The sequence below is a fragment of the Pristis pectinata genome, chromosome 5, assembly GCF_009764475.1.
Source record: "Pristis pectinata isolate sPriPec2 chromosome 5, sPriPec2.1.pri, whole genome shotgun sequence".
Lineage (NCBI taxonomy): Eukaryota > Metazoa > Chordata > Chondrichthyes > Rhinopristiformes > Pristidae > Pristis > Pristis pectinata.
In genome coordinates, this window is record NC_067409.1 from 7,136,266 (window position 1) to 7,161,280 (window position 25,015).

Genomic DNA, 25,015 nt, shown 5'->3' on the forward strand with positions numbered 1-25,015 from the left:
GTACCAGGACTGGGTATCGATGTTTTAGAAAAAATAGGGAGGTAAAAGAGAGGGGTGGGGGTGGAATTGCACCATTAATCAGGGACAATGTCACAGCTGCACTTAGAGGGGACATAATGGAGGGCTCCTCCACTTACTCTATATGGGTAGAACTCAAAAATACAAAAGGTGCAATCACTCTGATGGGATTATACTACAGACCCCCCCCCCCCAATAGCCATCGGGATATTGGGGAATAGATATGCAGGCAGATTAGGGAAAAGTGTAAAAATAACAGGGTTATTATCGTGGGGGACTTTAACTTCCCCAGTATAGATTGGGACCTCCTTACTGCAAGAGGTTTAGACGGGGCAGAATTTGTTAGGTTCATCCACAAGGGTTCTTTAAATCAACATGTAGATAGTCCAACGAGGAGGGGCCGTACTGGACCCAGTGTTGGGAGATGTGCCTGATCAGGTGACTGACCCTTCATAGAGAGAAAGTTTAGGGAACAGTGACCACAACTCCTTAGGTTTTAAGATAGCTATAGATATGGACCTTGCAGCAAAGTATTAAACTGGAGCAGGGCAAATTACGGGAGCATTAGGCAGGAACTAGGGGGAGTTAATTGGGAACAGCTGTTTTTGGGCAAGTCCACCTCTGACATGTAGAAGATGTTTAAAGACCAACTGCACAGAGTACAGGACAGGGATGTTCCAGTCAGAGGGAAGGACAAGGATGGCAAGGTAAGAGAACCTTGGATGTCGAGAGAGTCAAGAAGAGAAAGGAAGCTTATGTAAAACTTAGGAAGCTAAGATCAAACAGAACCCTTGGGGATTATACAGAAGCTAGAAAAGAGCTGAAGAAGGGAATTAGGAAAGCCAGGAGGGGCCATGAAAAGTCCTTGGCAAGTAGGATTAAAGAGAGTCCCAAGGCATTCTATACATACATCAAGAGGATAACTAGGGAGAGGGTAGGGCCACTCAAGGATAAAGGAGGGAACATGTGCTTGGATGTGGAGGATGTGGCCAAGGTCCTAAATGAGTACTTTGCCTCGATATTTACCAAGAAGAAGGATGTGGCGGATAGTGAGATCAGTGTGTGGACCGTGCTAATATGCTCGGGCATTTTGAGGTAAAGAGGAGGTAGTGTTGGGTCTCTTAAAGAACATTAAGGTGGAGAAACCGGCCCAAATTGATTGCATGAGAGAGGAACTGGTCCAAATTGATTGCATGAGATAGGAACTGGTCCAAGTTGATTGCATGAGAGAGGAACCGGCCCAAATTGATTGCATGAGAGAGGAACTGGCCCAGATTGATTGCATAAGAGGGGAACTGGTCCAAATTGATTGCATGAGATAGGAACTGGCCCAAATTGATTGCATGAGATAGGAACCGGCCCAAATTGATTGCATGAGAGAGGAACTGGCCCAAGTTAATTTCATGAGAGAGGAACCGGCCCAAATTGATTGCATGAGAGAGGAACTGGCCCAGATTGATTGCATGAGAGAGGAACTGGCCCAAATTGATTGCATAAGAGAGGAACTGGTCCAAATTGATTGCATGAGATAGGAACCGGCCCAAATTGATTGCATGAGAGAGGAACTGGCCCAAGTTAATTTCATGAGAGAGGAACCGGCCCAAATTGATTGCAAATGTAAGCTAGTTGGAGGGACGGCAGAGCAGAAATGGATGGAATTTCTACAAGAAATAAGGAAAGTGCGGGACAGATATATTCCAAGAAAAAAAAGGCTATTAATGGAAAAATGGCACAAATGTGGATAACGAGAGAGGTTAAGGCTACAATAAAAGCAAAAGGGAGGGCATACAAGGAAGCAAGAATTAGTGGGAAAACGGAAGACTGGGAAACTTTTAAAAACCTGCAAAAAGAAACTAAGAAGGTCATTAGGAAAGAAAAGATGAATTATGAAAGGAAGTTGGCAGATAATATACAAAAGGAACTAGAGTTTTTTTAAATATATGAAGAGTAAAAGAGAGACACAGGTTGATATAGGACCAATCGATCACGGTGCGGGAGAGATTATAATGGATAACAAAGAGATGGCAGAGGAGCTAAATGAGTATTTTGCGTCAGTCTTCACTGTGGAGGACATCAGCAATATACCAGATAGTCAGGGGTCTCAGGGAATATAACTTGAGTTCAGTCAAAATTACTAGAGAGAAGGTGCTCAGGAAGCTAAACGGACTAAGAACAGATAAGTCTCCCGGACCAGATGAAGTGCACCCTCAGGTTCTGAAGGAAGTGGCTTTAGCGATTGTGGAGGCATTGGTGATAATTTTCCAGGCATCATTTGACTCCGGCATGGTTCCGGAGGACTGGAGGGTCACAAATGTAGTTCTGCTGTATAAGAAAGGTGGGAGGCAGCATAAAGGAAATTACAGACCTATTAGTCTGACATCGGTGGTTGGAAAAATATTGGAGTCAATTCTCAAGGATGAGGTTATGGAATACCTAGAGGTGCGTGACAAGATAGGTCCAAGCCAGCATGGTTATATGAAGGGAAGATCCTGCCTGACAAACCTATTGGAGTTTTTTGAGGAAATCTCAAGTAGGGTGGATAAGGGAGAGGCTGTGGATGTTGTGTATTTGGATTTTCAGAAGGCCTTCGACAAGGTGCCGCACAAGAGGCTGCTAAGTAAGATGAGAGCTCATGGAATTACAGGAAAGATATCAGAATGGGTGGAACATTGGCTGATAGGCAGAAAGCAAAGGGTGGGAATAAAGGGATCCTGTTCTGGTTGGCTGCCGGTTACCAGTGGTGTTCCGCAGGGGTCGGTGTTGGGGCCGCTTCTTTTTACACTGTATATCAATGATTTAGATTATGGTGTAAATGGTTTTGTGGCTAAATTTGCAGATGACACCAAGATAGGGCGAGGAGTAGGGAGTATTGAAGAAACAGAAAGGTTGCAGAGAGACTTAGATAGTTTAGGAGAATGGGCAAAGAAATGGCAGATGAGATTCAATGTTGAGAAATGTGCTGTTGTACACTTTGGAGGAAGAAGTAAATGGACAGATTATTATTTAGATGGGGAGAAAATTCAACGTACAGGAGTACAAAGGGACTTGGGGGACCTTGTGCAGGATACCCTAAAGGTTAACCACCAGGTCAGATCGGCGGTAAGAAAAGCAAATGCCATGTTGGCATTCATTTCGAGAGGTATAGTGTATAAAAGTAAGGAAGTGTTGATGAGGCTCTATGGGACACTGGTGAGACCTCATTTGGAATACTGTGTGCAGTTTTGGGCCCCTTATCTTAGGAAGGATGTGCTGATGTTGGAGAAAAGATTTATGAGGATGATTCCCGGAATGAAAGGGCTTACATATGATGAGCGTTTGTCGACCCTTGGACTGTACTCACTGGAGTACAGAAGAATGAGAGGGGACCTCATAGAAACATTTCGAATGTTGAAAGGACTGGACAGAGTAGATGTGGCTAAGCTGTTTCCTTGGTGGGTGAGTCCAGGACTAGAGGGCACAATCTTAGAATTAGAGGGTACCCATTTAGAACAGAGATGAGAAGAAATTTCTTTAACCAGAGGGTTGTGGATTTGTGGAATTTGTTGCTACATACAGCTGTGGAGGCCCGATCATTGGGGGTGTTTAAGGAGGAGATTGATAGGTATCTAATTAGTCAAGGTATCAAGGGATATGGGGAAAAACCCGGAAATTTGTGCTAGATGGGAGAATAGTTTAGCTCATGGTGAGGTAACGGAGCAGACTCGATGGGTGGAATGGCCTACTTCTGCTCCTTTGTCTTGTGATTTTGTGATAAATCCCCATGGTCTGATGGGATATACCCCAAGTTATTGACAGAGGCAAGGGATGAAACTGCTGGGGCTTTGACTAAGATCTCCGTGTCCTCTCTAGCCACAGGCAAGGTCCCGAAGGACTGGTAAGTAGCTAATGTTGTTCCGTTATTCAAGAAGGGAAATAAGGATGATCCTGGAAACTACAGACCAGCGAGTCTCACGTCAGTGGTAGGGCAGCTACTGAAGAGGAACCTTAGGGGTAGGATTTATGAGTATTTAGAAAGCCATAACCTAATTCGGGACAGTCAGCATGGCTTTGTGTGGGGCAAGTCATGTCTTACTAACTTGATTGAGTTTTTCGACAAAGGTGATTAAGGAAGATAGAACTGTGGATGTTGTCTACATGGATTTTAGAAAAGTGTTTGAAAAGGTCACTCATGGGAGACTTATCCAGAAGATTAAGATTCATGGGATCCACGGTGACTTGGCTGTTTAGATTCAAAATTGGCTTGCCCATAGGGTAGTGGTCGATGGGACTTAATCTGGCTGCAGGTAAATTGGTAAATTGGTTTATTATTGTTACATGTACTGAGGTGCAGTGAAAAACTTTGTTTTTCATGCCATCCATCCAGATCATTTCATTATACAGTGCATTGAGGTAGTACAAGGGAAAACAATAACAGAATGTAGAATAAAGTGTTACAGTTACAGAGAAAGTTCAGGCAGACAATAAGGTGTGAGGCCATAATGAGGTAGATTGTGAAGTCAAGAGTCCATCTTATCGTACTAGGGGACTATTCAATAGTCTTATAACAGCAGGATAGAAGCTGTCCTTGAGCCTGGCGGTATGTGCTTTCGGACTTTTGTATCTTCTGCCTGATCGGAGGGGGAGAAGAGAGAATGTCCAAGGTGGATGGGGTCTTTGATTATGTTGGCTGTTTCTCCGTGACTAGTGGTGTTCCGCAGGGATCCGTATTGGGACCTCTGCTGTTTGACATATATAAAAATGACCTGGATGAAGATGTGGATGGGTGGGTTATTAAGTTTGCAGATGATACAAAGATTAGTGCTGTTGTGGGTAGAAGATTGCCAAAGCATACAACAGGATATAGATTAGTGGCAGATATGGGCAGAGAAATGGCAGATGGAGTTTAATCCAGCCAAATGTGAGGTGTTCCACTGTGGGAGATCAAATGTGAAGGGACAATACACTGTTAATGGCAGGACCCTTAAAACCATTGATTTACAGAGGGATCTTGAGGTCCAAGTCCATAGCTCCCTGAAATTGGCTGCACAGGTTGATAGGCTGGTAAAGAAGGCATATGACATGCTTGCCTTCATTAGTCGAGGCATTGAGTTCAAGGATCAGGAAGTTATGTATAAAGCTAGTCAGGCCCCATCTGGAGTATTGCATTCAATTCTGGTCACCCCATTATAGGAAGGATGTGGAGGCTTTGGAGAGGGTGCAGAAGAGGTTTTCCAGGATGCTGCCTGGTATTAGAGGGTTTGAGCTATAAGGAGAGGTTGGACAAACTTAGGTTGTTTTCTCTGGAGCGTCAGAGGCTGAGGGGAGACCTGATGGAAGTTTATAAGATTATGAGAGGCATAGATAGGGTACACAGTCGGTATCTTTTTCCTAGGGTCAAAATGGGTTATGGCTAACATGAGGGGGCATAATTTTAAGCTGATTGGAGGAAAATATAAGGGGGATGTCAGGGATAAGTTTTTTACACAGAGAGTGGCTGGTGCGTGGAACGCACTGCTGGCAGAGGTTGTGGGGGCAGACACATTAGGGACATTTAAGAGACTTTTAGATAGACTCATGAATGATAGAGAAATGGAGGGCTATGTGGGAGGGAAGGGTTAGATAGATCTTAGAGCAGGATAAAATGTCGGCACAATATCGTGGGCTGAAGGGCCTGTACTGTGCTGTAGTGCTCTGTGTTCTATGAAATATCTAATACTGGAGGACATGCACTTAAGGTGAGAGGGGGTAAGTTCAAAGGAGATGTGTGAGGCAAGCTTTTTTACACAGAGAGCGGTGGGTACCTGGAATGTGCTGCCAGGGGTGGTGGTGGAGGCAGATACGATAGAGGCGTTTAAGAGGCTCTTAGATAGGTACATGGATGAGCAGAGAATGGAGGGATATGGACATTGTGTAGGCAGAAGGGATTAGTTTTAGTTAAGCATTTAATTACTAGTTTAAGTAGTTCAGCACAACATTGTGGGCCAAAGGGCCTGTTCCTGTGCTGTACTGTACAAGGAAGACACATTTTCTTGGCAGTGGGTAGAATGAAGGTTGTCCATATGTCCATATCCTGCCTCAGTGGCCATGGATCACTGGGATGAATGGTAGTTCCGAGTGGGAAAGGCATGGGTTTCCAATCCCACCCTAGAGTATTGGTATTGCTTTATTATTGTCATGTGTACCGAGATACAGTGAAAAGCTTTGTTTGTGTGCCATCCAGACAGATCATTCCATATGTAAGTACATTGAGGTAGAAAAAAAACGAACTGCAAAGTATAGTATAGCGGTCACAGAGAAAGTGCAGTGCAGGTAGACAAATAAAGTGCAAGGGCCACGACGAGGTAGACTGGGAGATCAAGAGTTCATCTTTATCCTGCAAGAGGTCCGTTTAAGAGTCTGATAACTGTGGGATAGAAGCTGTCCTCGAGCCTAGTGGTACGTGCTCTCAAGCTTTTGTATCTTTTGCCTAATTTGGGGTAGGGGGGCGGGAAGGGGAAAGAAAGAATGACCAGGATGGGAGGGGTTCTTGATTATGTTGGGCAGTGACCAGCTGAAAGTAGAGGCTACCTATCCAGTGCTGGAAGGAGGGATTGTCACCCCATCCATCTCACAGATGAATTGTTAATGGGAGGCCCTGTTTGCCCCCTTGGTTGGACATCAAAGATCCCATGGGTCGTTCTTGAAGGGGAACAAGGGAGCTCTCCCTGGGGGTTTGCCGTCCAACATTGATCACTCAACCACCAACACTAACCCCAGCACAGTGGCGCAGCTGGTAGAGCTGCTGCCTCACAGTGTCAGTGACCCGGGTTCGATCCTGACCTCCGGTGCTGTCTGCGTGGAGTTTGCACGCTCTCCCTGTGGCCGTGTGGGTTTCCCCCCCGGGTTCTCCACCTCCCCCGTCGCATCCTGAAGACGTGCAGGTTGGTAGGTGAATTGGCTGTTGTAGATTGCCCCTAGTGTGTGGATGAGTGGTGGAATCTGGGGGGAGTTGATGGGAGTGGGGGGAGAATAAAATGGGATTAGTGTAGGATCAGTGTAACTGGATGGTGATAGACTTGATGGACCGAAAGGTCTGTTTCCTGCTGTATCTCTCTGTGACTGAGACCAGATGATCTGCAGAATTTCTGCTCAGTAACATAGTGGGATCTTGCTCTGCTCACAATCCCACATGACTGCAGATACCACACTGGTTCTGGGATGTCCTAAGACTTCTCTGGAAATGTAAGCCTCATTTTAACCCGGTATCCCTCGTGATTTGAGTCTAAGATTTCTTTATTAGTCACATGTGCATCGAAACACATGTTTGATGCATCTTTTGTGTAGAGTGTTCTGGGGACAGCCCGCAAGTGTCGCCACGCTTCCGGTGCCAATGTAGCACGCCCACAACTTCCTAACCCGTACGTCTTTGGAATGTGGGAGGAAACCGGAGCACCCGGAGGAAACCCACGCAGACACGGGGAGAACGTACAAACTCCTTACAGACAGCGGACGGAATTGGACCTGGGCCGCTGGCGCTGTAATAGCATTACGTTAACCACTACACTACTGTACCAACTCTGTGCTGCCCACCTCTGTAGTAATCCTGACCCTCGCCTTTATGGGGTGTGTCCGGGTGGTGGTGTTCCTGTGACTCCTGGTGAGTCCCACCCTTCTTGACCAGGTTGCTTTCTCCTGGATAGCGTGGTGCTTTCAGACACCCAGGCAAAGGAGTATTCATCACCACCCTAACACCAGCCCTCTCCTTGCCTTATCATTGTTACGGGTACATTCTCTGAGTGTGACATGATCATGCTCACAACAGGAAGGTTAAATAACCCAGGGATTCACTGGAGCTAAAGATGAATTCTTGGTCTCTCAATCTACCTGTGACTCTTGCACTTTACTTGTCTGCCTACACTGCAGTTTCTCTGTAACTGTATATTCTGCACTCTGTTGTCTTTTGTACTACCTTGATGTACTTATGTATGGCATGATCTGCTTGGATGACACGCAAACAAAAGTTTTTCACTGGATTTTGGTACGTGACAAAATTAAACCAATTACCTCAATCAAGTTTTGAGACACGATCTCCCCAGCACAGAGCCTTGCTGACTATCCCTAATAAAGTCCATGCTTTTCCAAATGCAGGTAAATCCTATCACTGAGAATCTTCTTCAGGAATTTCCCTAGCATTTATGTAAGGCTCACCAGTTTGCCGGATTAACCTGATTGCCCTTTTCAAACAGAGGCACGACATTGGCCTGTGGCTGAAGAGGCTACAAAGACCTCTGTCAAGGCCCCAGCAATCTCCTCCCTTGCTTCCCTCAGATAGATCCCATCAGGGCCCCTGGGTCTTATCCACCTCAACATTCTTCAAGAGACCCAACACCTTTTGATAACAACGTGTCCTAGAATATCAGCATATCCTGATCTCACCATCATCCATGTACTTCTCCTTGGTGAATACCAGTGCAAAGTACAGTACCTCTCCCACTTGCCTTTGAGTGGACCTACCGTCTCCTTAACTACCCTTTCGTTTTAAATGTACCGTATGTGTAAAATACTTTGGGATTTTCCTTAATCCAACTCACCAAGGACATTTCATGGCCCCTTTTAGCCCTTTTAGTTTGAGTTTTTTCCCAGTTCCTTTTTATTCCTCAAGGGTTCAGTCTGATTTCAGTTGCTTCTTTTTCCTTTTAGACTAAACTTACAACATCTCTTGTCATCCAAGGTCAGTTGTGAAAAAAACTTCAAACGCTTCACTCCTGGGGTGTTGTGTACAAGGTTCACAGCTCAAAATAGAAGACAAGTATATAGACTGTTAATTGTAATCGTCCAAAACAGGTCATAAATACCTTGTGATATCTTGTGTTGTCAGACGTCCCATAGGCAGAACTCTAGTGCATGACTCAGAAGAACCCAATCCAGAGACCTGAGACAGAAATCTCAGACAGAGTGACCTCTTAATACCATGTTTTGAGGACGAGGATGCTCATGGAATCTTCTCCCCTGTTGCTGTTGAGTTGGACACCAGAGCTTTGATCTGATCCATTGGTTGGACAATTGCCTACCTCTGCCTATTGCATCAATACACAAAGTAGCTGGAGGAACTCGGCAGACGAGGCAGCATCTACAGAGGGAAATGGGCAGTTGACGTTTCAGGTCGAAACCCTTTCTTTCCAGTCCTGATGAAGGGTCTCGATCTAAAACGTCAACTGTCCACTTCCCTCCATAGATGCTGCCTGACCTGCTGAGTTTCTCCAGCTTCCTTGTGTGTTGCTCCAGATTTCCAGCATCCGCATTCTCTTGTGTCTCTGTCTATTTGCATGATGTTTTTGCTGTTAGCACGCAAGTAGTTCTATATTTCTTCTTCACAAGGCTGACACCTCAGCATAAATTCCCCCCCTTTGTCCTTAAGTGGTCCTACCCTCTCCCGATATGGTTTTAACATATGTTTAAAATGCTTTGGGATTCTCCTTAATCCTACTCACCAAGGACATCTACTGGCCCTCTTTGGCCCTCCAAATTCCTTGTTTAAGTTCTTTCCCGATTCTGTTATATTCCTCGTATTGGTATTGGTTTTTTATTGTCACTTGTACCGAGGTACAGTGAAAAATTTGTCTTGCATACCGATCGTACAGGTGAATTCATTACACAGTGCAGTTACATTGAGTCAGTACAGAGTGCATTGATGTAGTACAGGTAAAAACAATAACAGTACAGAGTAAAGTGTCACAGCTGCAGAGAAAGTGCAGTGCAATAAGGTGCAAGGTCACAACAAGGTAGATCGTGAGGTCAGAGTCCATCTCATCGTATAAGGGTCAATAGTCTTATCACAGTGGGGTAGAAGCTGTCCTTGAGCCTGGGTAGTACGTGCCCTCAGGCTCCTGTATCTTCTACCTGATGGAAGAGGAGAGAAGAGAGAATGACCTGGGTGGGTGGGGTCTTTGATTATGCTGGCTGCTTCACCAAGGCAGCGAGAGGTAAAGACAGGGGGCTCCTCGTGGCGGTTCCTTTGTCACTTCTATCACCTCCCAGCCTCTGTTGCTACTTCCGCTCTCCCCTCCTCCTCTTGTCTATCACCCCTCCTCACCTGGATCCACCCATCGCCTGCCAGCTCTTGCTCCACCCCTTCCCCCCTCCTCTTTATACTGGCTAGCTCCCCCCTCTATGTCTTTCAATCCATATGAAGGGTCTCGGCACGAAACGTCGACCATCCATTTCATTCCACAGATGCTGCCTGACCCGTTGAGTTCCTCCAGCAAATTGTGTTATGCTCTAGGTCACGGCATCTGCAGTTTCTTAAGCCTCCTTTGTGACACTTCATTATTTTTAGGTATGCTTGGTGCTGCCCTCTGTATGCCCTTCCACATTCGTCATTGAACCAGAGATCACTTCTATCAGTCCCGTCGTGGGAAGCTACAGTAGATGCAGGTAGACCGGAGCAGGTGAGGTCTCAGAACAGAAAAGTACAGCAGAGGAACAGGCCCTGAGGCCCATAACGTTGTGCTGAACTAATTAAGCTAATGTCGCCTAATTACACTAATCCCTTCTGCCTGCACGTGGTCCATATCCCTCCATTCTCTGCACATCCATGTGCCTATCTAAGAGCCTTTTAAACCCCTCTATCGTATCTGCCTCCACCACCACCCCTGGCAGCCCATTCCAGGCACCCACCACTTGCCCTGCACATCTCCTTTGAATTTACTCCCTCACCTCTCTCCTCCCCCCTCCCATCGGGCAGAAGATACAAAAGCCTGAAAGCACGTCCCACCAGGCTCAAGGACAGCTTCTATCCCACCGTTATAAGACTATTGAATGGTTCCCTAGTACGACAAGATGGTCTCTTGACCTCACAATCTACCTCAATATGACCTTGCACCTTATTGTCTGCCTGCACTGCACTTTCTCTGTGACTGTAACACTTTGTTCTGCATCCTGTTATTGCTTTTCCCTTGTACTACCTCAATGCACTGATGTGATGAAGTGATCTGTATGGATGGCATGCAAAACAAAGTTTTCACTGCACCTCAGTACATGTGACAATAATAAACTAATTTACCAATTTTAAATGCATGCCCTGTAGTACTAGACATTTCAACCCTGGTATAAAGGTACCGGCTATCTACCCTATCTATGCCTCTCATAATTTTATAAACTTCTATCACATCTCCCTTCAGCCTCTGCCACTCCAGAGAAAACAATCCAAGTTTGTCCAACCTCTCCTTATAGCACATGGACTCTGACCTCACGAACTACCTTGTGGTGACCTTGCACCTTATTGCACTGCACTTTCTCTGCAGCTGTGACACTTTACTCTGTACTGTTATTGTTTTTACCTGTACTACCTCAATGCAGTCTGTACTAACTCAATGTAACTGCACCGTGTAATGAATTGATCTGTACGATCGGTATGCAAGACAGGTTTTTCACTGTATCTCGGTACAAGTGACAATAATAAACCAATACTAATACCCTCTAATCCAGGCAGAATCCTGGTAAAACTCTTCTGCACCTTCTCCAAAGCCTCCATGTTCTTCCAATGATGGGGCGACCAGAATTGAATGCAATACTCGAGATGCGACCCAACTGGAGCTTTATACAGTTGCAACGTAACTTCCTGACTCTTGAATGCAATACCTCAACTAATAAAGGCAAGCATGTCATAACGTCTTCTTCACCATCACTAGCACCTGTGCAGCCACTTCAGGTCAAGTGTTGGCCCACCGACTACCTGCCACAGATCCAGTCTGGCACAGTGTTTTACAGGACTTGGCCAGCTCGGTCAGTGCTGGTACCAGCAAGCTCCCCTTGGTGGTTGACATTGAACTTGCCACCCACAGTACATTCTGTGCCCTTGTTCCTTTCAGGACTTCTTCTAGTGTTATCCAACTTGGAGGAACACTGATTCATCAGCTGAGGGAGGATGGTGGTTGGTAGGGAGGGTTCCATGCCACGTTTGAACAAGTCCCATGAAGCTCCCACATATCTGGAGACAAGTCAGGCACACTTGGAGTATTGTGTTCAGTTCTGGTCACCTCATTATAGGAAGGATGTGGAAGCTTTGGAGAGGGTGCCAGAGGAGATTACCAGGATGCTGACTGGATTGGAGAGAATGTCCTATGAGGATAGGTTGAGTGAGCTAGGGCTTTTCTCTTTGTAGGGACGGAGGATGAGAGGTGACTTGATAGAGGTGCACGAGATGATAAGAGGCATAGATCGAGTGGACAGTCAGAGACTTTTTCCCAGGGTGACAATGGCTAACTTGAAGGGGCATAATTTTGAAGTGATTGGAGGAAGGTATAAGGGGGATGCTAGGGGTGGAGTTTTTTACACAGGGAGTGGTGGGTGCGTGGAACGCACTGCCGGCAGAGGTTGTGGGGGCAGATACATTTGGGACAGTTTAAGAGACCCTTAGATAGACACATGAATGATAGAGAAATGGGGGGCTATGTTAGGAGGGAAGAGTTAGTTAGATCTTAGAGAAGGATAAAGATGTCTGCACAACATTGTGGGCCGAAGGGCCTGTACTATGCTGTAGTGTTCTATGTTCTAACGTTGAGTCTACCAAAGCTACTCCCTCCTACAACACTGCCCCTCTGATGGCTCTGTCCTGCTGGTGAGACAAGACGTTACCAGGGATTGTGATGGAGGAGCCGACTCATTACCTGGGTGTGGGTATGACTGTGTCAAGACTGACTAGGCTGAGGGACAGCTCTCCCAACATAGACAGCGGCCCCTAGATGTTTGTGAGGAGGATGTTTTCAAGGTCAGCTGGGTTGGGAGAGACTTTGCCGTGTTTGAGTCACACCCAGACCAGACCAGGTAAGGGCAGTGTACTACATTGCTAATTTGAAGATTGTTACTGAAACATTTGGATTTCATCAGAATGAGAATTATTATCACTGACTTATATGACGTGTTGTTTTGTGGCAGCAGTACAGTGCAAAGACATAAAATTACTATAAGTTACAAAAATAAATAAATAATGCAAAAAAAGAATAACGAGGTAGTGTTCATGGGTTCATGGACCGTTCAGAAATCTGATGGTGGAGGGAAGAAGCTGTTCCTGAATCATTGAGTGTGGGTCTTCAGGCTCCTGTACCTCCTCCCTGATGGTAGTAATGAGAAGCGGGCATGTCCCGGGTGGTGAGGGTCCTTAGTGATGGATGCTGCCTTCTTGAGACACCGCCAGCTCCATCGCGGGAGGGTTGTGTCCGCGATGGAGCTGGCTTGAGCCTACAACCCTCTGCAGCCTCTTGTGATCCTGCACATTGGACCCTCCACACCAGGTGGTGATGCAACCAGTCAGAATGCTCTCCACCGTACATCTGTAGAAATTTTCAAGAGTCTTTGGTGACGTACCAAATCTCCTCAAACTCCTAATGAAGTAGAGCTGCTGGAGTGCCTTCTTCATGATTGCATCAATGTGTTTGGGATCAGGATAGATCCTCTGAGATGTTGACATCTAGGGACTTACCAGATGTGGAGCATCCAGCTGGGTTTAAGGTGAGAGGGGGACAGTTTAAAGGAGATGTACAGGGCAAGTTTTTTTACACAGAGAGAGGTGGGTGCCTGGAACGGGCTGCCAGGGGTGGTGGTAGAAGCAGATACGACAGTGCATCTAAGAGGCTGTTAGACAGGCACATGAACAGGCAGGGAACGGAGGGATATGGATCATGTGGCAGGATGAAGGGATTAGTTTAATTCGGCATCGTGTTCAGCACAGACATGATGGGCTGAAGGGCCTGTTCCTCTGCTGTGTGTTGCATTGTAATGAAGTTATTTGTGGGAGCTTGCTGTGCACAAACTGGCTGCCGTGATTCCCATGTCAAAATAGTGAGTAAATTTCCAAGGGCTGTGAAGTGTTTCGGAACCGTCTAAACAGGTGCTTCAATTGCCCCTATAAACCCACTGAACAATCCATGTGATCTTATTTTGTTTTGTTTATTCCAGACAATTTGCAACGAAACATGATTTTATATCTCACAAACGGCCTTTATGTTGCGCAACTTTCACAGTTTAACCCTTGCACTCCAGCAGGTCTTCTTTCACAATATCTCACCCTTTAACCCACTGGTCTAATCTGGCAGGGTGCCTCTCCAAGTAGTGAGGGCTTAGGTGGTCTGAGGAGCAGTTTGAACGTGTGTTGAAAGCCAATCTCACTGAAATGCCATAGTTCCCTGAAAGTGGTGACACAGGTAGACAGGAGGTGAAGAAAGTGTTTGGCACGCTGGCCTTCATCAGTCAGAGCACAGAGTTGTACAAGATGTTGTGTGAGGCTGCACTTGGAGTATTGTGTTCAGTTCTGGTCAACCCTGCCATAGAAAGGATGTAATTCAGCTGGAAAGAGTGTAGAAAAGATTTATGAGGATGTTGGAACATAGAACATAGAAATATGTTGCCAGGACTCGAGGACCTGAGTTATAGGGACAGGTTGGACAGGCCAGCACTTAATTCCTTGGAGTGTAGGAGACTGAAGGATGACTTTATAAAGGTGTATAAAATCATGAAGGCCATAGATAGGATGAATGCACTGTAGTCTTTTTCACAGGGTTGAGGGAATCAAGACGTAGAGGACATAGCTTTAAGTTGAGAGGGGAAAGATTTAATAGGAACCTGAGGGGCAACCTTTTCACACTGAGGGTGATGGATGTATGGAGCAAGCTGTCAGAGAAGTGGTAGATGCAGATGCAATAACAGCATTTAAAAGACAGCTGGACAGGTACATGGGTAGGAAAGGTTTAGAGGGATATGGGTCAAATGGGACTAGCTTAGATGGGCATCTTGGTCGGCATGGACCAATTGGGCTGAAGGGCCTGTTTCCTTGCTGTATGGCTCTCTGACTCAACCTACCTCTGGGATCTTTCCAACAACAGGCTAAAAGTACTCCGCATGGCTCAGAACTATTGTGCATGTGTCACTCTCCCGTTGAACGTGATGGGAGTAAAGCCAATAATGTGTGTATTATGATCCTGCACCTCTGTTCCCTTTGATAACCGTCAAGTTAAGCGGAGTGAGGAATAAGAGACCTTTAATCCTGAGCACCCTGAGTTCAAGGTGTTCGCCGATGATTGCACAAAGTTCAATTCCTACACAGCTCCTCAGCAAACAAAGCAGCCCATGCCTGCTTGCATCAAGACCCAGACAGCATGCAGACATGAGTGACAAAGTGGCAAGTAACATCTGTGCCACAGAAGGGCCAGGCAATGATTGTCTCCAACAAGAGAGAATATAACCACCCGTCCCTGACACTGCTGAGTTCCCCGCCATCAAAATATAGAAACATAGAAAACCTACCAGCACAATACAGGCCCTTCAGCCCACAAAGCTGTGCCGAACATATCCCTAGCTTAGAAATTACTAGGCTTACCCATAGCCCTCTATTTTTCTCAGCTCCATGTATCTATCCAAAAGTCTCTTAAAAGACCCTATCGTATCCGCCTCTACCACCATTGCCGGCAGCCCATTCCACGCACTCACCACTCTCTGAGTAAAAGTCTTACCCCTGACATCTCCTCTATATCTACTCCCCAGCACCTTAAACCTATGTCCTCTTGTGGCCACCATTTCAGCCCTGGGGGAAAAGCCTCTGACTTATCCACCCGATCAATGCCTCTCATCATCTCATATACCTCTATCAGGTCCCCTCTCATCCTCTGTCGCTCCAAGGAGAAAAGGCTGAGTTCCCTCAACCTGCTTTCATCATGCTCCCCAATCCAGGCAGCATCCTTGTAAATCTCCTCTGCACCCTTCCTATGGCTTCCACATCCTTCCTGTAGTGAGGCGACCAGAACTGAGCACAGTACTCCAAGTGGGGTCTGACCAGGGACCTATATAGCTGCAACAATACCTCTTGTCTCCTAAATTCAATTCCACGATTGATGAAGGACAATACACCATAGGCCTTCTGTGTTCTGGGGTCACCACTGACTGGTAGCTCAGATGGACCAGTGACATAAGTATCATGGTTAACAAGAGCAGGTCAGAGGCTGGGTATCCTGCAGTATTGTACCTCCAGCAACCTCAAGTTATAGTTACTATACAAATGATTTCAATGAGAATGTACAAGGCATGGTTAGTAAGTTTGCAGTTGACAGTAAAATAGGTGGTGTTGTTGACAGCAAAAATGGTTATCAGGAATTACAGTAGGATCGTGATCAGCTGGGTAAGTGGGCCAATGAATTGCAAATGGAGTTCAATTCAGATAGGTGTGAGGTGTTATATTATGGGAAGTCAAACCAGAGTAGGACTTTCACAGTGAACAGTAGGGTCCTGGGGAGTGTTGTAGAACAGAGGGACCTTGGAGTACAAGTACATGGTTCCCTGAAAGCTGTGTCACAGGTAGAACAGGGTGGTGAAGAAGCATTTGGCACACTGGCCTTCATCAGTCAGGGCATTGAATATAGAAGCTGGGACGTTGTGTTGCAGGTTCTATAAGATTTCTTTATTAGTCACATGAACGTCAAAAAACACAGTGAAATGCATCTTTGCGGTAGAATGTTCTGGGGGCAGACCGCAGGTGTCGCCACGCTTCCGGTGCCAACATAGCACACCACAACTTCCTAATCCGTACGTCTTTGGAATGTGGGAAGAAACCGGAGCACCTGGAGGAAACCCATGCAGACACGGGGAGAACATACAAACTCCTTACAGACAGCAGCGGGGATTGAACCCAGGTTGCTGGCATTGTAATGGCGTTATGCTAACCGCTACACTACCGTCCCTGCCAAGCGTTGCTGAGGCTGCACCTGGAGTACTGGTACCATTTGGGTGTCACATCTCCTGACATCTCAATGCCTTCCCACCAAGTACAAGACACAAGGCAGGAGCGTGATGGACTAGTCTCCACTTGCCTGGATGAGCTCAGTTCCAGCATCATTGAAGGAGCTCAATACCGTGCTGGACAAGGCAGCCCGCGTGATCGGCACCCCAGTCACCAATATGTGTGATATGTCCCAAACCCAACCTTCTCCACAAGAAGGTCAAGGCCATCAGTCGCAAAGGGACACCACCACCGCAGGTTCCCCAACAAGTCCCATACCATCCTAACTTGGAAATATATCGTCCTTCATCATCGCTGGGTCCAACGCCTGGAGCTCCCTCCCCAACAGCACGTGGGAGCACCTTCACCATAAGGACTGCAGTGGTACAAGGTGGTGGCTCAGCCCCCACCTTCCCAAGGGCAGTTAGGGATGGCCAATAAATGCTGGCCTTGTTAGCCCCAAATAAGAACAAACCTCAGAATTAAAATGATCAGTTTTTGTCCAAAATCCTTTTCTAGGATCAGAGAATTATTCCAGAGCAGCAGGGTACCACTCAACCCAGTCAGTCCTTGCAGGCATTGTAGTCTAGTGATTAGCATAACGCTTTACAGCGCCAGTGACCCGGGTTCAAATCCGGCCACTGTCTGTAAGGAGTTTGTACATTCTCCCTGTGTCTGCGTGGGTTTCCTCTGGGTGCTCCGGTTTCCTCCCACATTCCAAAGATGTATGGGTTAGGAAGTTGTGGGCGTGCTATGTTGGCACTGGAAGCGTGGTGACACTTGCGGGCTGCCTCCCAGAACACTGCGCAAAAAGATGCATTTCACTGTGTGTTTCGATGTACATGTGACTGATAAAGGTATCTGATCTTTCGAAGGCATCAGCCAGTCCCACCCCCTGCTCTTTCCCCAGAGCTTTGCAGATTAGTTTCCCCATGCCTGAGCAGTTACTTTTTTGCAAACCTTGACTCACAGCTTCCAGCACCCTGTGAATTGAAGATTGTAACTGCTCTGTGCTTTTTAATAAGAGTTTCTCCGCACACTAGAACAGAGGAAGTAAGAGCCAGATGGGTCATTCAGGCTTTCCCATTCAGAATCAGGTTTATTATCACTGACTTATATGTCGTTAACTTTGTTGTTTTGCGGTAGCAGTACAGTGCAAGCTCATAAAACTACTATAACTTACAAAAACAAATAAATAGTGCAAATAAAAAGGAATAACAAGGCAGTGTTCAAGGGTTCATGGACCGTTCAGAAATCTGAAGGCGGAGGGTTGCTCCGCGCTGTTACAACGGGGCTAATATAGGCTTGACGTCCCCCTTTGTTCTTTGTATCCCTCCTCCTGATCTACCCAGTCCCTCCTACACCCACCCCAGGACCTATCACCCTGTTTCTTTTCCTTCCCCCACCCACATCTGCCCATCACCCACACACTCCACCCACTAGGTCCCCTCCCCCCACTGTTCCCGTCTGCTCTCTCCACCTCTCTTATTTGGTTCCATGCTCCGCCGTCGTCTCCTATCAGATCCCACCATCTGCGGCCCTCTGTCACCTCCACCCATCACCTCCCAGCCTCTGCCGCTGTTCCCACTCTTCCCCAGGGATCCCTGCTAATACGGACTCTCCCCAGCCATCCCCTGTAAACACTGGCTCTCCCCCAGCCATCCCCTGTAAACACTGGCTCTCCCCCAGCCATCCCCTGTAAACACTGGCTCTCCCCCAGCCATCCCCTGTAAACACTGGCTCTCCCCCAGCCATCCCCTGTAAATACTAACCCTAACCCTATCTCTAACCCTAATTTTAGCCACTTCAGTGCAAGACACTGGAACCAATCCTTGGTGTCTGAGGCAACCATCCTTGTTACTGGATGCAGGGTCTTGACCCAAGACGTCGACAATTCCTTCCCCTCCACAGAAGCTGCCTACTCGCTGAGTTTCTCCAGCAGTTTCTTTCTTGCTCCAGATTCCAGCATCTGCAGTGTCTTGTATTTCTGCTGTTTGTCTTTAGCTGGTCTTAGTAACCCAGAGGAGGATCTTCTATCAGCCATGTCAAAGTGAGTGCTGCACGTCACAAAGGGTTACTGGAGACCTTCATGTGTGTACACAACTACAGTCACCAGTCTCCCTCGATGTTAAAGGAGTTTTCTATATTGGGGTCAGATACCACTCGATGTGCTTCGTGTTTTTCTTTTGAAAGGAAACTAATTCCATGATTAAATTCATCACATTAGTACGTTACTTTAATATTCCACTATTCACACAGTTTACAATCAATAAACTTCAAATGACTAGATGGTCGCCCTTATCGACCGTTTCGCAGTACACCTGTGCTCTGTCCGTAACCGCGACCTGGGTCTCCACGTTGCCGGTCACTTCAACTCCCCCTCCCACTTCATCACGATATGTCAGTCCTCGGCTTCCTCCACTGCCAGGGGAATTCCAAGCGCAGATGGAAGAACAGCACCTCATTTTCCATCTTGGAACCTTGCAGCCTAACGGCATGAACATTGAATTCTCCCACTTTAGGTAATCCCCACCCCCCTTCCCCACACCTGCCCCCACCACGCTTCTTCTCTTCTTCCCATTCCTAGCCTCTTTTCCCCTCCCTCCTTCCCTTTGACCCATCCCCCAGTGGATCTGCTCTCCCCTCCTACCCCGCACCTGCCTATCACTATCTTTTACCTGCATCTACCTATCACCTCCCTGTGCCCACCCCGCCTCCCCTCTTTTGTCCACCTATCACTGCTCTGCTTTTCCCTCCTATATTCTGAGCTTCCCCCTTTCTTATCTTCAGTCCTGAAGAAGGGTCCTGACCCAAAACATTGACCGCCTGCTCTTCTCCATGGATGCTGCCTGACCTGCTGAGTTCCTCCAGCATCATCCTGTTTTTCTCTGCCCTTATCCAGGACGCACCTGAGGTGCCTACCGGTCCCAGACGTTCACCAAAGTGTCCGTGGACACCACACGTTCCCTCTCCAGGGACACACGGGCACGGACATAACCCTGGAAGAGGGGGCAGGCAATTGGCTCAAGCAGAACCCTCGATTGGCTACTGCCTAGACCCACGAATGGCCACTTTGGCCAAGCCTAGAAGCAAACCAATCAGGCGACCACTCCATGTGATTTCTGAGCCATTGACAGTGTCTGAGCCATTTGAGATATCTTGACTTCATGATACTTGATGAGGATATCTAGGGCACAGTGGTTTAGAATAATAGGTCACCCAATTAAGGAGATGAGGAGGAATTTCTTTTCTTAGAAGTCATGAAGCTTTGAAATTCTCTGCTCCAAAGAGCTGTGGAGGAGTCATTCAGGAGAGAGGCAGAAATCTGGTCCACAGGGGAATCAAGAGATCGGTAACAGGTAGGAAAGTAGAACTGAGAGTACCTGACTCAAGGGCAGTTTCTATCCCATTGTTATCGGACTCTTGAACGGACCTCTCATGCGCTGAAAGATGACTTCTTGATCTCCCTGTCTACCTCATCGAGGCCCTTGTACTTTATCTGTCTACCTGTACTGCACTTTCTCTGTAACTGCAACACAATATTCTGCATTCTATCTTTCTTTTCACTACCTTGATATGTATGGAATGATCTGTCTGGATGGCATGCAAAGAATGTTTTTCACTGTATCTTGGTACATGTGCAGAAGAGGTTCACCAGGATGCTGCCTGGATTAGAGGGTATGAGCTGTAAGGAAAGGTTGTACAAAATTGGGTTGTTTTCTCTGGAGTGTCGGAGGATGAGGGGAGACCTGATAGAAGTTTATTAGATTATGAGAGGCATAGACAGAGAAGACAGCCAGTATCTTTCTCCCAGGGTTGAAATGTCTAATACTAGAGGGCATGCATTCAAGGTGAGAGGGGGAACGTTCAAAGGAGATGTGTGGGGCAGGTTTTTTACACAGAGAGTGGTGGGTGCCTGGAATGTGCTGCCAGGGGTGGTGGTGGAGGCAGATACGACAGAGGCGTTTAAGAGGCTGTTAGGCACATGAACATGCAGGGAATGGAGGAAGATGGACATTGTGTAGGCAGAAGGGATCACTGTAATTAGGTGTCATTAGCTTAATTAGTTCGACACAACATCATGGGCCAAAGTGCCTGTTCCTGTGCTATACTGTTCTATGTTCGATGTGACAATACTAATTCAGTTCAGACAAAGACAGCATCTATCCCGCTGTTATAAGACCATTGAACGGTCCCCTAGTACGATAACATGGAGTCTTGACCTCACAATCTAACTCATTGTGACCTTGCACCTTATTGTCTGCCTGCACTGCACTTCTTCTGTAGCTGTGACACTCTATTCTGCACTTTGTTACTGTTTTCCTTTGTACTACCTCGACGCATTGTTGCAATGAATTGTTCTGTATGAACAGAGTGCAAGACAGGTTTTTCACTGTACCTCGGTGCATGTTCTCCCCGTGTCTGCGTGGGTTTCCTCCGGGTGCTCCGGTTTCCTCCCACATTCCAAAGACGTACGGCTTAGGAAGTTGTGGGCATGCTATGTTGGCGCCGGAAGCGTGGCGACACTTGCGGGCTGCCCCCAGAACATGCAAAAGATGCATTTCACTATGTGTTTCGATCCTACCCCACTGTGATAAGACTATTGAACGGTTCCCTTATACAATGAGATGGACTCTGACCTCACGATCTACCTTGTTGTGACCTTGCACCTTATTGCACTGCACTTTCTCTATAGCTGTGACACTTTACTCTGTACTGTTATTGTTTTTACCTGCACTACCTCAATGCACTCTGTACTAACTCAATGTAACTGCACTGTGTAATGAATTGACCTGTACAATCGGTATGCAAGACAACTTTTTCACTGTACCTCGGTACAAGTAACAATAATAAACCAATACCAATACATGTGACTAATAAAGATACAGTATCTTATCTTAACTAATCTTATCTTATAATAAACCAATTTATCAAAAATTTGCTAATTTACCAATCGATACCAAATCAGCTCAGCCAATGATCTAATTGGATGAGGAAGTGGACGAGGGGCCGAATAGCCTTGATTTCAGATGCCTTTTTATCTCTTTCACTGGGGTGGGAACAGACTCACTCGGAGGGAGGAGGGGTTGACGTTGTGGCGGGCAGTTCCTGCCCGTTGCAGGGGGACGTGCTTATTGGGACCGTCCCCTCCCCATTCCCATGGCCGTTCTCCCATCTACCATTGCAGCTGGCGGACGGCGTAACCCCGGGACAAGGTCTGGGCATCGAACTCATCATCACCTTCCAGCTGGTTCTCTGCGTCTTCGCGACCACGGACAAACGGCGCTCTGACCTCTCCGGCTCCGGACCGCTGGCCATCGGACTCTCAGTCGCCATTGGACACTTGATGGCGGTGAGTAGGACCAGCCCACAGGTCCCAACAGATCGAGCAGAATGTTGCAGGGGGTGGGAGGTGCGATTGTGCCCTCAGTCATGGGGTCACCCAGCGCTGAGACAGGCCCTTCGGCCCAACATCTCCATGATCACCATCAAGTACCGTTAGTGCGGACAGTTTTGGTCACCCTGTCATAGGAAAGAGTGTAAAGCTGGAATAGAATGCAAAGAAGATTTACGAGGATTTTGCCAGGATTTAGTTGGAGGGAGAGGTTGGGCAGGCTATGACTTTATCCCTTGGAGTGTAGGAGACTGTGAGGGGTGACCTTATAGAGGCGTATAAAGTCATGAGGGGCATAGATAGGGTGAATGCACTCAGTCATTTTCCCCAGGTTTGGGGCAGAGGTTTAAGCTGAGGGGCAACTTCTTCGCACAGAGGGTGGTCCGCACACGGAACAAGTTGCCAGAGGAAGTGGTTGAGGCAGGTACGTTAACAACATTTAAGAGACATTTGGACGGGTACATGGACAGGAAAGGTTCAGAGGGATATGGGTCAAATGTAGGCAAATGGGACGAGCTTAGATGGGCACCTTGGCCGGCATGGATGAGTTGGGCCGAAGGGCCTGTTTCTGTGCCATTTTACTCTATGACTCTATACTGTTTTGGTCCAACCACATAGACATCACGACCAAGAAAGCTCACCAGCGCCACTACTTCCTCAGGAGGCTAAAGAAATTCGCCATGTACCCTTTGACCCACACCAATTTTTATGGAAGCATCATCGAAAGCATCCTATCCGGATGCACCATGGCTTGGTGTGGCAACTGCTCTTCCTGACACTGCAGAAAACTGCAGAGAGCTGTGGACACAGCTCAGCACATCACGGAAACCAGCCTCCCCTCCATGGACTCTGTCTACACTTCTCGCTGCCTCAGTAAAGCAGCCAGCATAATCAAAGACCCCACCCACCCCGGATTCTCTCTTCTCCCCCCTCCCATCGGGCAGAAGACACAAAAGCCCGAAATCACGTACCACCAAGCTCAAGGACAGCTTCTATTTCGCTGTTACAAGTATGTTGAACGGTTCCCTGGTATGATAAGATGGACTCTTGACCTCACAATCTACCTTGTTACAGCTTTTCACCTTACCGTCTACCTGCACTGCACTTTCTCTGTAACTGTAACACTGTATTCTGCATTCTGTTATTGTTTTCCCTTGTACTACCTCAATGCACTGTTGTAATGAAATGATCTGTATGGATGGCATGCAAAACAAAGTTTTTCACTGTACCTCGGTACATGTGACAATAATAAACCAATTTACCAATTTAACTTCTGGTCAATTTGCTGATGAAATGGCAGTAAGACTTAAGATCAGAGGCAAGAGATTTAAAAGAGACATCGGGGGCAGCTTCTTCACGCAAAGGGTGGTGCGTATTTGGAACGAGCTGCCAGAAATAGTGGTTGAGGAGGGCAAATTTAAAAGCCATCTGGATAAGTCCATGGATAGGAGAGGTTTAGAGGGCTATGGGCCAAACGTGGGCAGCTGGGACTGGCTCACGGGGCAACTCAGTTGGCGTGGACAAGTTGGGCCGAAGGGCCTGTTTCCATGCTGTATGACTCTTTAAGACGTGGGAGATGTTTGGTGAGGAGAATGCGGAGCTCAGCACACAGGGACCACTGGACATGATTCAGATGTCAAGTTTATGGGGAAGCTGGATGAACAGGTGAGGGAAAATGGACTAGGAGGTGCAACAAGAGGGAGTTCAGGAGGAACATGCTGTTTTATTTGGGTCGGATAGTCTGAAAGTTCTTTGCCCTGTGGAATGCAGAAGAAATTGGAGGGCTGTTAACCTGGTCTGACAGGCAGCTGAGAAAAATAAACGTACACAAGTCTCCCTAAAGCAAACTTTCCTCCCTTAATCAGGGAGATGGGGAAATTTCTTACATTTTGAACATTCAAGTACCATCCAGAATAAAGACACCTGTGTGACTGGCCCCTCACCCACCAGCTCAAACGTTCACCCCTTCCAGCAGCAGTATATCGTGAGTAGGCCATAGTAATGTTGGAGGAGGCCAGAAACGCATGGTTGGGCCGAATGGCCTGCTTCAGTGTGTGAAATTCTACACAACCACATATTACAGTCCCCTACTGGATCTCCATTTCTTGGTGCAATTATTATGTTGCAGTTCTGGTCACCCCGTTACAGGAAGGATGTGGAGGCTTTGGAGGGGTTGCAGAAGAGGTAATCAGGATGCTGCCTGGATTAGAGGGCATGTGCTATAAGGAGAAGTTGGACAAACTTGGGTTGTATTCTCTGGAGCGGTGGGGGCTGAGGGGAGACCTGATGGAGGTTGATAAGATTATGAGAAGCATAGGTAGAGTAGACAGGGTCTTTTTCCCAGGGTCAAGTACTAGAGGACGTGCATTTAATGGGAGGGGGGAAAGTTTAAAGGAGATGTGCGGGGCAAGTTTTTTACACAAGAGAGTGGTGGGTGCCTGGAACGGGCTGCCAGGGGTGGTGGTGGAGGCAGATACAAGAGTAGCATTTAAGAGGCTTTTAGACACATGGATGTGCAGGGAATGGAGGGATGTGGATCATATGCAGGCAGGAAGAATTAGTTTAATTCGGCATCATGTTTGGCACAGACATCGTGGGCCGAAGGGCCTGTTCCTGTGCTGCACTGTTCTATACTCTATGTTCTATGTCTATGTTCCATGTTCTATGTTCCATGTTCCGTGTTCTATGTCCTCTCTCCCCCATTATGGTGCTTGACTTCTTTTAACTGCACGTGCCAACCACTGGCCCACTTTAAGCTCTTTCTGATCCCACTTGGCTTTGCAAACAGCACAGGGCGGGTGGAGCCAGCGGCCTGCTCCTGGGCACCTTGCAGCACCTAATCACCAGAGCCGTGCATTACCCGAACTGTTCCTTCTCTC

The 25,015-nt window shown here is 47.1% G+C and overlaps 1 protein-coding gene across 1 annotated transcript in view; it reads left to right on the forward strand.

Moving 5' to 3' along the window:
- The window catches only part of LOC127570155 (aquaporin-1-like), a 37,275-nt gene that overhangs the window by 9,558 nt on the left and 2,702 nt on the right, over window positions 1-25,015 (forward strand). Inside the window, 1 exon segment of the mRNA XM_052015402.1 lies at window positions 21,930-22,094. Coding sequence (XP_051871362.1) covers window positions 21,930-22,094 — 165 coding nt within the window.